Source organism: Triticum urartu, chromosome 5A, assembly GCF_056163025.1.
Source record: "Triticum urartu cultivar PI428250 chromosome 5A, HENAU_Tu73, whole genome shotgun sequence".
NCBI lineage: Eukaryota > Viridiplantae > Streptophyta > Magnoliopsida > Poales > Poaceae > Triticum > Triticum urartu.
In genome coordinates, this window is record NC_141877.1 from 665,577,134 (window position 1) to 665,591,232 (window position 14,099).

Sequence of the window (14,099 nt, forward strand, 5' to 3'; positions counted from 1 at the left end):
ATATATATATATATATCTCCTAAATGTATCCTAAATGAGCATCTACCAGAAAAGCTTTCATTTTTATGGTGATGATGGCGAGTGTGTGTGGTTCGGTCTTCGGGCCAAGTTCAAATAGTGCAAAAGAAAAGAAACAGAATATATTCTTGCAAACCAAGCAACCAACATATTCTAAAAAATCAACATAGTAAAAACATGTTTGTTTTTGAATATTGACAAATAATGTATATAAACAATCCCACTTCATTGCACCAGTACCCTTCCATCCAAAATAAATTCATTTGCATTGAAAATCTTTTGAAATTATAAGAAAATACTTTTGAATTAGTTATTAAACTCTCAAATGATGTATGACAATTTCACTGTCTGTAAATTCCGCTAAAAACATTCACACCATTCCTCTTCCACCCGATGATAATGTTAATATGAGGGTGGAGCCACCAAAGGACATCCCAACGACTTTCCCAACTTTATACTAACAATCCTTTTTTTATTGCGGATACCGAGCTTGTATGTGTTTTTTAAGATAAAAAGTGTTTCAAATTCTTATTGCTTTAAAAAAATCATGTTTTAAATATGTTCACGTTTTTCTAAATGCACAACACTCCCACAAAAATGTTCCAATTTTTTTTAACAAAATCAATTAAAATTGATCAAAAAAATATAATCATATTTCAATTCTAATAAAAAGATTAAAAGTTTCAAAAATAATAATTAGTTTGAAACAAAGAAATATTTGTGTTTTTTGAAGTGTAAGAGATAAAATCGATTACTAGACTATTTCATGCGCCACTGCTCTTCAATCAGGTGAAAGATGTTAGGGTGGATTATTTACGTTCACACATCATACTCCAAAAAGTGATAATATTATAAACTTATAACCGATGTTTATCAGAACTGGATATAAGAAATGGCACTTACTATCACACGGAGCATGTTTTGCGATATTTTTAGCCCGTTGCAACGCACGGGCATTTATACTAGTCTATATTAAATAAATTGTCATACTCCTAGGAAATAATCCACCGCTTTGTACCCTCCTAGATTATCGAGTGATTCCTTTGGTAAACCCTTTTTACGTCAAAATTGAGCCTTCCCAGCCGGCCCTGGGCCTAGGCAGCGAGGGCGGCCGCCTAGGGCCCAGCCCGGGTAAGGGCCCACAAAGTTTTACTAAGACCTTCCTCAATGTAAAGGTGCTTAGATGGAGTGTTAAGCATATTAAATGCTTTATTAGCAATTTAAGTCCACAATATAAAGGTGCTAAGCTTCGTGCATTTAATTTATTGTAGACTCAGAATTATGCTTCTATCTAGATATACGCGCTTAGCATCGTTTTTTCTGAGATTATCATACTACTCTCTCTCTCTTCTTAATTAGCATGCCACATCATATTTTTTGCTTAATTGGCAATCTTAGCACCTGTATAAGATGGAGCATTGGGAGAGGCCTAAGGAAAGCCGATGTGGCAGGCCAGCCCACTAGGCGAGGGATTCAGCTTGCCTGCTCCCACTCCATGCTCCCATTCGTGCTCCCACCTCATCATACGGTTGTCTTTTTTATTTTTATTTTCTAATCTAATTATCTCTCCCCCTGATTTTAAGGGGATGGGGCCGGGCCTTATTTAGTTTCAATCAAATCAAGCCACGTATACGGGAGCACGGATGGGCGCACAAGCGGGGAGCAGGCAAGTCTCGTCCCTAGGCGAGGCGCAGTAGCCTGGCTAATCGCTTCGTTATTTATTCACCCTAATAAATGCTAGTCGCTTCGTTATCTCATGGAAAGCGAGATAATAAGTGGCAGCTCTCGCCAAAGCTTTTTTCCACCTTGCATCCTATTGAGCCGGCCCATTCACGCACGCATAGTTGAAAAAAAGAACTAGGGGCGCGTCCTACTGGAGGCTAACTCCACCGGTCTTCTTTAGGATTTTTTTCCTTTTTCTATTTTATTTTGTTTCTTTTCTTTGTTTCTTCTTTGTTTTATTTCCATTCTTTTTCATTCATTTTTGCGTTTTGTTTCTTTGTTTTTATTTTCTTTTTTCCTTTTGTTTATTTTGTTTCGATTCTGGTATTATTTGTTCTTTTGGTTATTATTCTATATTTTTTAAATACACATAACATTTTTCCAATACAAATCATACATTTTTATAATACATGGTCAACATATTTTTCATACACAGTTTTAACATTTTTCAAATACAAGTTTAACCTTTTTTAATACACGGTCAACATTTTTTCTATACATTTAAAAAATAAAACATGGCCAACATTTTTTTATACATTTTTTAAATGCCTGATTCATAGTTTCAAATAAAAATATTAAAATGTTTTGAATCCATGGTCAGCATTTTTCTATACATATTTAAAATTTTCCGAACACTTGATTAACATTTTCAAACACTTATTCAACATTCTTTTCAAATACTTCCTCCGTCCCAAAATAAGTGTCTCAAACTTAGTGAGACACTTATTTTGGGACGGAGGGAGTACTTAATTAGCAATTTTATATACATGATCAAAAAATTTCATCATTTATTTAATACATTGTCAATATTTTTTCTATACACATTTAACATTTTCCCAAATGCTTGATTAATATTTTTTAATACTTTTTCAACATTTTTCCAAATGCTTGATTAACGTTTTTATACATATGATTAATAGGATTAATCATTTTTTAATAATTGAACAACATTTTTTGTATACACGTTCAACATTGTCTGAACGCTTGTTCAACATTTTTCAAATACTTGTTCAACATTTTCTTAATACTTATTAAACATATTCAAATACTTGTTCAACATTTTTCAAATACTTATTTTTTAAATGCTTTATTAACATTTTTATCTACATGATCAAGAAATTTCGTCACATTTAACATTTTTCAAATGCTCTGTCTAAGATTTTTCTAATACTGGTTCAATGTTTTTTTTCAAATTTCTTGATTAATATTTTTATGCCATGAATTCAAGATATCAATCTTGAAGTAAGCACTTTGATGTGAGAAATTATTGGATTCGAGATGTTGCGAGTTCCAAGTTGCTACAACTTGAGTAGATCCATACCGCAACAATGGTTTTGATATGATAACCAAGATATTGCCAAACGAGAAGCTACAAACATATTGCAAGGTAGTGGGCGTGGTGGTGCCCCCTCATGAGTCAGAGGGGGAATTCACTAGGATATACTCCTTATGTGGGTTGTGAGAAGATGACCATTTGGAATCTTTTAGGCAACCCAAAGCTGGGTCAAAACCCACTACCCATTAGGGTTATGACATAGGTTATTTTGGACTTTGCTCATGAAGGAAGGGGTATGTTTTACCATCCCATCCAACAACCAACAAGCAGTGTGACAAATCTCAGTTGAGCCTCCATTGGAGAAGAAACGGGAAGAAGCTTGCTATCAAGCAAAGGGATCCCATCCCCAAGGTTGTGAAATCTAGATCCACCATTTTGTCTCCTTGAAGCTATGGTTCCACCAACTTTGATGAGATTGTTTCAATCCCTAATTTTTGTGGACTCAAATCTTATTCTTGTTAGTATCCAAGATGCATAAATCTTGATATATGGGATCCTCTAGTGCTACCTATAGAAGTACATTTTGTTTCCTAGATTTGATAGTAGTGGAAGAAGATTTGGATGGCTTCGACCCATGATTTATATCCCAAGTTGGGGGGTCTCCCACGTTAAAAATCTGGTGTCATATGTGTTGATGTTCCCCTGAACCCAGACATCATCTAAGGAGCATATGGGATGTTGTGTGGGCTATTTTCTCCATATATGCTGCTGCATAGGTTTGTTTCGGTGCTAAGCAATGATCCTTAAATTAGTATATGAAGTAGTATTGGGATTATTTTGTTTCCACTGCAATTTTAGACCATAATCGTTTGCTAATTCCCAACGCTCGGTTAGTGTCATCAAATTAGCAAAGGCATGTTGTATTTTGTTGCACTATTGAGCATGCAGGCAGAAGCTCGCAAATCATAAAATACAAAATGCAAGAAGCAAAGTATTGAGGTGAACATGAGAAAATATTGCGAAGAGGGACATGTATGTAACCTGTGATTTTTGTTTCTACAAAGCCATGCCAGAAGCAAAAACTTGAACAGAGAATGACATGTGCACCAACCCAACATTATATCCCTGACAAAAAGATGGTGGATCGTCATGTCAAGGACCGAAGGAGTACCCCGGTGTCGCTCCTCGTCCACCTGAGTGCTTCACCAATTGCGTACTATGCGGCAGCGAGCGAATGGGGAGGCAGTCAAGCAGATGGTTTGTCCTTCAAGTAAGGCAGGATGTGTTTTGTCATGTCAGTGTTGGAGATGTCCAGGTGATCTCCTGCCACCGACACGAACTTGACTCGCCCGACGTCATCCAGGGCCTTCAGACCAATCCAGTCTTCCTGATATAGCTTTGTCTGCAGACCATATTTTGGTAAGTTCAGTGAGCCGAAACTGACTCAAAATTTCATCAACTCGCTAAGGCACATCACTAGTCCAACATGAAGAACAAAAATTGTACCTGCTGAGGAGGTAGGACTGGATCAAAGGCTCCATCAGGGTAATAACCAAACCATGACGTCTCCCTCGGTATGAGGACGGTATCATTCTCAAACTGCATAGCATATTAGGGCAAAACATTAAGTGCATCAAAATATTACTTCAATTACTAGTCTCTATTAAGCACCAGAGCTTTATAAGAAAATTTGAAAAAGTGTTGTAATGCTTAGATACAAGATTTTTGTGTGACTCATGACTTATGACAGAGTAAACACAAGGAATCTTCTTCAAAGGAAAATCTTTTCTTGCCCATCTATCTATGTGCCATGTGTGATACTAAATGTGAAGAAACTGCTCTTCATCTCTTCTCGGATTGTCCATTTGATCTTAGTTGTTGGGACTCAATTATGGTTGAGAGGAAAAGAGGCATTAATGTTTCTGGATGAATTAAGGTTCATGGCAGATTTCCTACCCTCTTAGTTCACAACGGATATTATCATTATGGGTTGCTGCCACCTATGGATGCAGAGAAACTCCAAGGTTTTCAAAGCAATAGCTCCTTCTTCAGTCTTGGAGGGTTCAGCTTAGAAATGATCTTCAGTTGATTATTCTCAAGACAAAGAACAGGCATAGAGATGCTTTCAAGCAGTGGATTGAAATAAATCTTATTTAATTTCTTTATGGAGTTCACTAGAACTGGTGTTGGTTAGTTGTCCTATTTTTTGCTTGTGTATTTGTAAATATTATTTTTTAATGAAAATTACCATAGAACAATTGTTCTATGCTCTTCGGTTAAAAATATATTATCAGTCTCTATTATGAATCTTTGAAAGGGGAAGACACCTACTAAATGCATACCCTAGTTGTACATGTTCATGTTATTTTGTTGTTTTGGTGCACACAAGAAATACTTGTGTGTTTGAGCTATGCTTGAAATATTTGTCAGTTCACATTCTCATCAACATTTATTGTTGCATGAACAGGGAAATCACCAAGCAATGACTTCAGAAAATCGACTCCCGCTGCATTTCAAAACAGGGGAAAAGCGAAGTCCATTTTGAATTTTGATATTCCATGCCAAATTCAAGTATGCTACTCCCTCCGTCCCATAATATAAGAGTGTTTTTGACACTACACTAGTGTCAAAAACGCTCTTACATTATGGGACGGAGGGAGTACCATCTAATATTTGAACGTGGATCAAAATGTGGTTTGAGACATTATCAGCCTTACCATGATCAGTACTAAATTCTCTAGGTTGCTGAACCTTTCCTTGTGGGCAGCATTTCTTTCACCTAGTATCTCATTGTTAAGTTTGGGAAGAAACCTGCATCCCTTCAGATAATCATCTATATCCTGAAAAAACAGTACATCTTCGGTGACTAGGAATATATCATCGAATATTGCTCAGGTTTACATCCAAGATTTATGTTTAAAGATCAGTCAATGTTTTCTTACGGTCTTCCACTCTGAAGTAGAAGCAAAAACTAAAAGCTAAACACGCATCAAGATTGCCTACTTAAAATTCTTCGGAGAGCAAGTGAGCGACAAAGAAAATAGAACGTCAAACTACCCATAAATAAAAATCAATGTTTTAAATAGCGGGCTATAGAAAATAGCGGCGGGCCTCCAAATCAGTTATAGCATGCTAAAGCGGGCTATTTGTGAAGGCGACCATTTAGCGGCTCCCTACTAAAAAGGCTATAGCTTCTATAGCCGGCTATTTAAAACTATGATAAAAATATGGAATTCACTATTACTCAGATATACCTGAGCCCCGTCAGTACCCAATAACAGTTAACGGAACAGCACAACAAGAAATTTAAGAGTTCAAAAGAGTGCAAGTTCAGCAAATGATAGATATATCAGCGTAAAGGTGAATTCCTATTGGTGATGGCCTCAAGAAATGCAATGCAACTCACAGTTGGGATCTTGATGTAACCACTTGGCGCAAGATGTGCCTGTAATTCAACACGACTCAAGTTAAAGTCTCTCGTTTATTAATACTAGCACGACTAGAGTTTGGGAAGTGACTAAGCCAAGATATAAATACCTGCACGTAGTCTGAGTAAATCTCGGATTTGATCAGGGCATCAACAATAACACAGAAAAAACCAGACTGCAGAAAAGAGATGTACAATGTTCGGAGGCAATCAGACTCTTGGTTGAATTGGATAAACTGGATATTAGCTAGCTGGGGATAATGAGATCAACTTACACCGCAGTGTGGCGCGGAAGCAGTACCAGCATGAGGCCCAGCGAGTGAGATGAAATTCTTGACCTGTTACAAGTGTGAGGATACATAACTTACTGCACAAAAACCGAATAGCATTCTCTGCGACCCTACTGATCAATCAAAGCTTAAAATTGAGGCATTGTATGCATGTTTTTGAAAAAAGAAAAACTCTCACTAATGGGCATGCTACTCCCTCCGTTTGTAAATATAAGTCTTTTCAGAAATTTTAATATGAACTACATACGAATGTATATAGATATAGTTTGAAATGTACATTCACTCATTTTGCTCTGTATGTAGTAAGACTTATATTTTGGAAGGGAGGTAATAATAGATATGAACACAGAGACCCAACACACATTCACAATCACAAGCATCCAGATTACCCATTCAGGTGCATGCTTGTACAATTTCGAAAGCAACTCATTACTCACCGGTGGTCCATCGTCACAATACTCGACTACTGCCCGGCCAACCAAGTTCCCCTGTGGAAGCACATAATGTTTAGTAGAAGAACAACACATTTCATAGATTGTGTTATAGAAAAATGCCAACAACATACTTACAACATACTTATATACTTGTATACCTGAGACAGACCAACAATGTTATAGCCGCCGCTTAGCTCTTTCATCTCCTTTACCTGCAGAAACAAATTACCAGGCAGACATGGATGATGAATATCTATCTACTCAGCATACAGCAGAGGAAAAGGCATCATCATCATCGCCCAAAGCGCCGAAACAATCACCTTGTTGCACATGATATCAGCCTGTTCCTGGAGAGGCATGTGCCAGGAGTCCCGTGCCCCATTTCCAATTTCTCTGAACACAAGCGAGCATAATGAGTCAAACTCCAGTGGCGGAAGGGCGTACGTAGAAGACGCATATCTAAGTACGTACAGGCAGTGGCCGTCGGCGGCGGACCAGTCGGCCAGGAGCCGGGTGAACTCGGCGACGCTGCTGTCGGTGCACTGGCCCCCAATCCCTGCTCCTCGAACCAATCAGTCAGTCAACCAGTCAATAAGCCATGGACGGAAGCAGAGTAAGCGAGGGTGGACCGACCGTGCAGAACGACGAAGGGCAGCGCCTCCGCGGGGGTGAGGAGGAGGAGGAAGAGGAGGGGGAGGACGGCAGCGGCGAGGCGCGGAGCTCTCGGCGGCATCAGCGCCATGGCTTGGCGTCGGAGGGACACACGAGAGGACGTCGCTCACTCTTAGACTGGCCGCGTGTGTCTCGACCGTGTTCGAACTTATAGCTAGTAGTAAGTAGGAGTACTCTACTCGTATAAAATTTTGATTTTTTTCCAGATTCGCTGAAAGTTAGTCAACTGAGCAAGTCTCGGTCGACATCCTGTCCTAATCGTTAGATGTAGAGAGCTTAAGGTTTATACGGCCAGCCGGTGTCGATTTCTGGTCAAACATTAGCGCGTAGAAAGCTGGGTGTCGCGCAAACGCGCAACCGCAGCCCCCCTAGCATTCCTGTGGGCCGACTCCTATAGGACTTGGTCAACTCTTTTTCATCGGTTCTTTCAGCTAGTTGTCCTTCCACCAAGATTATTCAGCAAGAACTTGGTCAAACTGCGTGTCATAGTTTTGCTTTTTATTTAAAAAACAATTATTGTAAGGTGCAGAGGTAGCTATTTCATCAGAGATCCACCAAGATTTTTGCATTATTAATCCCGTAGCTACGAATGGCGATGCCTGACGTTTTGACCGCATATTGAAACTGGCATAAAAAAAATTCAAAACAGATTTAGAAAAATGCAAAAATCTTCACATTGTATCATTATATGTGACATATATTCTGAGAAAATTAACAAATATCTTTTAAAAATGTTCTGAGAGATGAGCTATCATGTATGAAGATTCATGTCTAACAAAAAAAATAACCAATGTTATGGTCACATTCAAGGCATAGTTTGTTTAAATGATCTCATATTTTGCAGAAGTGTGCATCATGGAATGACAAACAATATTGCCAAAGTGAGTTTTCATTTTCTTTGCACATTTTTTTTTCATTTTCTAAGTGCCAAAAATGAGTTTTTTTAAGAACCTCACAAATACTTGTTGCAAACTTGGACCACTACATTTTTAAAAAACATTAGACCACATATTATGTACAATTGACCAAATGGATGCATGTCAAAAGGTTTCCATCCACCTCTCATTTAAAAGACAAATTTTCGCTGATTCAGTAAGAACTAGATCGAATTTGAACTACAGGTGCTTTATAGTTTGCTCTTTATTTTTTCAAAAAAATATTTTTAGATACACAAATAGCTATTTCATCAGTGCCACCAAGATTTTCTCATTATTAAACCCCTCGCTATGAACGGCCAGGCCTGAGATTTTGACCATATTTTGAAACAAGCATAAAAAAATGGAAAACCTCCGAGGGCAACGACCTTGGCAACAAGGGAAGGGCCGGCGGCCACGGACGGAATCATTATGGACGAAGGGGACGCGAGCAGCGATGGATGAGTCCTAGACAGGATCTTGAAGATTCGTCAATAGCGGCCGAGCATTGAAAGTAGGAAGATGTCACGACTCACGCGTCAACGCACGATAAGCTAATTACTATCCAAACAAAGAATTATACAGCCGTGATTATTACTCTCCTAACCCAAGCATAATTTTGCATAAACTAGTAATCGATAATACTGTAAAACGGGTTTTTGCCAAAAAAACAGCTAAAAACTGATTTTCTATATTCTCGTGGCCAACACTCCGTATCCAAACTAGAGTGCCCAGTTGAATTGTCCTAGTGATAAACTCACATGATTGGTCAACACCCAATAATACAAAAATTATAATTACTACCGGCCTACTAACTAACACGCAATAATTAAACAGATGTCAAGCCCGGCTGGTCGGTCTAAGATGGATGGCCAAAGAAAAAGAACTGCATCTCAGGCCCGATTGAACTCCCAACAGATCACCGGAGTCAGTCACACACAACTTTGCTAGAATCCTCCTTGGGATCACTGCCCATCGCTCGAGGAGCAATCGTCGCGCAATCTATTAGTTATCACCCTTGGAGTTCGCCTCTTCTTCTCAGTCATGTCGCGTGGCTCAGAGCTAGAATGCACGGATCCCTTGGCTGCTGCAGGCGGCGAATCAACTGCTGGCATCGGCTCCGTCCCTTCGGAAAGGTTAGCAGAGGTTGGCGCTGGCATCGACTCCGTCCCCTCGGAAAGGTCAGGCGCTGGCACTTGCGCGGGTGCAGGTGCAGGTGCAGGCCGTGTTGCTAGGTGAGGAAGACCAAAGTAATGCCTCACGGCTGGCCTCCGAATAGCTGAGACAAGAAATCATAAGGTAAGGCCAGGTTTAATACTACACATTAGGAAATGCGAAAGGAGATGAACACAAGGCCTGAACACTGCAGTGCTAACGAGTTACCAAATCCATACACAAAAGTAAACGCACTCCATGGCACCCACCAAAAGAAATGCGCCTGCACAACAAAAGAAACTGTTTATGGTGGTGCAAAAAGCACAGCTGTTGCTCTGCTAATGTTATAGTAGTATGCAGGCAATATGCAGGCTATATTTGGATGCACAAGTCAAGTAGGAAGGATAACTGGTGGACTTTCCAAGTTATGGGGCAGACCATGGCGAGAATTTCAGAAGCCATCTAGGACAACCCGAAAAATGGTCACTTAACATTCTTTTTAAACAACCCCCAAATTCCCAGTATGTCTGAATTCCATATACATGGTAGTTAGATTTATACCTTGCAGACAATCATTGATAGCGGTATAATCAGAAAAGCCAGTGCTCTATTCAAGTTCTTCCCCACCTGCTGCACAATAATAGGTTGTCCCTGGATGCGCGCCTTCACATTGAGCTGGGAAGAAAGATTTAATTTCTCAACTATGCATAACAGACAAGACATCTTTAGTTCTTTGGACAAGATACACACCTCGTCCGCAGCAACTGTCATTGATGTCAACACCGGCAGGATGTAAAGCTCATCTGGAGTTGTCAAATCAGTAAACCAATATGCTCCACCTCGTTCCAAAGAAGGGACTTCCTCTATAATGTTCCGTATCTACAGTTGACAGAGTGAACATAAGGCGAGAAACATTAAAAAAGAATATTTTACTGCTAGACGAGAGTTTAATAACTAGATGCAATTGTAGATAGAAACTTTGAATTATGAGCAAGTTGGTGTGAACTTACAGCACAGCAAAAGCTTAAAATTATAGACCCCTGGAGGAATGTATGGTTAAAGGGTGTCAATCGACTAACACCATGCCTGAAGAAAAAAAATTAGGAATTAAAACAATGAATTTATTGCCTACAAGACTAGAAAAAAAAGTAAAATGGCTGCATACAAAGTCAAAATATGCAAGACATGTAAATACTGAAAAAACATGATATGAGCAGAAAAAAGGCACTTCGAGACCACGGATGACAATAAGAATGATCTGATAGCCAATAAAGTAATTTAAAACCCTAGAACTACTATAGAGCCCAAGTCATTTAAAGGAACAGTCCTGTGTTTGAAGAACCAGAGAGTTAAACATAAAATGATTCGTTGCTAAAAATGCACAGCGGTCAGAAAAATCATCTTAGATTTCAACACGGGAAAATAAGTGAACCAATTGGTGGTTGCATACTTTTTTAATAGCTCGCGCAATTTCTTCCTCCTCTCATGCCTCGATTGTGGGTCCCTTGACTGCAGGAAATAAGTATTAAAGGTTATATCATTAATTAGGAGTGTGGAATACTATAATGTAATTTAGGTTACCTTGCGTTATTTACAAACACCGTACCATGGTCTACATAACAGTTAACTCTGATTAACTTGAATAAGCAGATTGGTAAGTGATTGCAATGTCTTTATAATATATCTAGTTACTAAATATGCTACTAGAAGAACTGATCATCTTAGCAATGGTATTTCTCTATGCATCACAATCAGTAAGTATGATTTAGTAAAAGGGAGGCAACAAATGCAAAGCATAATGACATCTTCAAAAAAATGTTATATGTGTAGCTTTGCACATAACAAACAATAGTAAATGTATGCTTGCAGATATTTTCTGTTAATACAACCATGGTATCTAGAACTAACATGCTCTCAAGAAGTTATAATACAAAATGCAGCCCGAACCAAAGAGCTAAATCTACTTACATCTCCTTCCTTATTGATTGCTATGATTTCTGGCTTCAATGCCTGTATAGAATAAGAGTTTCAAAGAAGTAAATTAAACTAATTCTTGTAGTCATTCTAAGAAGACATATAATGTGGATAGATTTAAACGAACAATGAACATATAACAAAAGAAATAAGTGCCATGTAACTTATTCCAGGCCTCACAGAAATTTAAGTAGCACAGGATAGTTTCAAAGAACTTACTGGGCATCAACAAAAATTTATCGAAGTGTTTTTTTTGTTTCGATCACTTTATCTACAAACCTATAGTGACAGTATGGTAATCGAGATGTGATGATTGATATCAACGTAGTTGAACAGGTTAAGTGAAAAATGTAAAGCCAATTATTGGGTCCCGTTTAATCAAGTATGGACGAGGCACTTCGATCATCACTCTAACCATTGACACGACAACAAAGGTGTCACTGCAACTTTGTAAAAAATTCATGTGTCTATCTATACTATTCATCAATCCAGTTATGACATCGGATGATTTAATTCCTCCTTCGCAGAAAAAGAAAGAAAGATGATTTCAGGTTAAAGAATTGGATGCTACTGGACCTATTTGAGACGCATAAGACAACTCAAAAGCAATTTACGTGTTAGCTCAGAGTAGAATGTAATGGCAATGTAGCCATCAAATCCCTTCAGCCCACTTGACTTTGCATAATCCCCATCAGCATGCTTGAAATACAGAAGGGCCAAAACATAGGCACTTATCCACATCAGCAGGGATGACCAACAGAACTACTCTCCCTCCATTCACTATTATAAGATGTTCTAACTTTTTTCTAAATCAGATGTATGTAGACATGTTTTAGTGTTTTTGTTCACTCATTTCAGTCCGCATGTATAGTCCGTATATATTGAAAATAACCAAAACGTCTGATAATAGTGAACGGAGGAAGTATTTACAGTCAGTAGTGTGTTGTACCTCTATCTATCAATCCAGTCAGGTTTTAAAAACTTTGCGGCTCTTCATAAAATGCACCGCCAAAAAACACAAGGCATGATGATATATAGGAAGAAACGATCGAAGTTGCTGAAATGAGAGTTGATTACAGAAAGCCTGTTCTGGGCCTTGATCTGGCGCACCCGCAGCGGGATGGTTGCCGTCCGGACCAACAACATCGTCAGCGCAATGGAAGCCCACCTGCGCATGACCCACGACGCAGCAAAACTTATTTACAGCTCAGTTGATCAAAACTGGAACCCCCAGGGTCCACGGTGATGAACTTACCAGTTGAGCCCGGTGATTGAGTGGACGGCGTAGATGAGGTGCTTTTCACGGCGGCGACCGGGAGGAACGAGTCGGCCGCGGCGGCGGCCACCTCCTCCGACGAAAATGCGGGCACGACCGAGGACGCGGCGTCGGAGATGAGGCGCGCGACGGCGTCGATCACGCCATCCGGGGGCGGGGAGGCGGTGGAGAAGTTACGGCGGGCGCCGAAGGGGAGGGGGAGGGGGAGGCTTTCGGACCTCGAGCGTCGGCGGAGGCCGCCGGAGGGAAATGGCGGGGGTCGCTGGGTAGGGTTTGGCGGACCGGAGCTGGAGGAGGACGAGGGGTCTTGGCTTTGGCGACAGTCGTGCTGGGAGGGGACGAGGTGGGAGAGGGAGGGGTGGGGACGGCGGGTGAGGTGGCGGGAGAGGCTGCTGGCCAGGCTCCTCCGCGCGGCGGAGAATGTCATGGCGGCAGCGGCGGCGGCGAGATGGTGCGGGGATCGGGGGGACAAGAGGGGGTTAACGGCGGGAGCGACATTTCCTCTCCCCTGTACGCCACGGACATATGGCCCCCTGCGGCTTACATGAAAATCTAACTTCCAATGACAACAGGATCAACACGTTTTGCGAAATCACTAGTTGAGGCAAAAATCACTCCAACTTTTCAGGTTGCGACAAGTGGCGCACATGGAAAGCGTCACTTGTCGCAACCAGAGAGTTTTCTCTTTTTTCGTAGATCCATTTATTCAAAACGTTTTATCTCTTAAACCGTGTGTCCGATCTCAAACTGCTTTCATCGTTGAAATTCTTCGCGTCGAGATCTTCAAAACTTTTGACGATTTTTTTTCACGAAAAAAACCGGCTGAGAAAAACCGGACAAAAAAACCGACCCGGGAGCACGGGTTTTTCCCTTTCCGAAAGAGGCACGCCCGTGCCTCTCATGAAATCACAACGGTGCCTCTCGCCGGAGCAAAATCGTGA

At 40.2% G+C, this 14,099-nt stretch overlaps 1 protein-coding gene and 1 pseudogene across 1 annotated transcript; both read right to left on the reverse strand.

Moving 5' to 3' along the window:
• Nucleotides 1-4,010: 4,010 nt before the first annotated feature.
• Nucleotides 4,011-7,970, reverse strand: LOC125511485 (uncharacterized). The gene is made up of 11 exons (XM_048676869.2): nucleotides 7,801-7,970; nucleotides 7,639-7,723; nucleotides 7,488-7,560; nucleotides 7,326-7,379; nucleotides 7,171-7,221; nucleotides 6,719-6,781; nucleotides 6,554-6,619; nucleotides 6,423-6,461; nucleotides 5,734-5,856; nucleotides 4,523-4,615; nucleotides 4,011-4,418 (listed from the first exon to the last, which is right to left on the reverse strand). The coding sequence occupies exons 1-11, from the start codon at nucleotides 7,907-7,909 to the stop codon at nucleotides 4,263-4,265; spliced, it is 912 nt and encodes a 303-aa protein (XP_048532826.1). The 5' UTR covers nucleotides 7,910-7,970; the 3' UTR covers nucleotides 4,011-4,262.
• A 1,748-nt stretch (nucleotides 7,971-9,718) lies between these two features.
• Nucleotides 9,719-13,585, reverse strand: LOC147973882 (mitochondrial inner membrane protein OXA1-like; annotated as a pseudogene).
• Nucleotides 13,586-14,099: the final 514 nt, after the last annotated feature.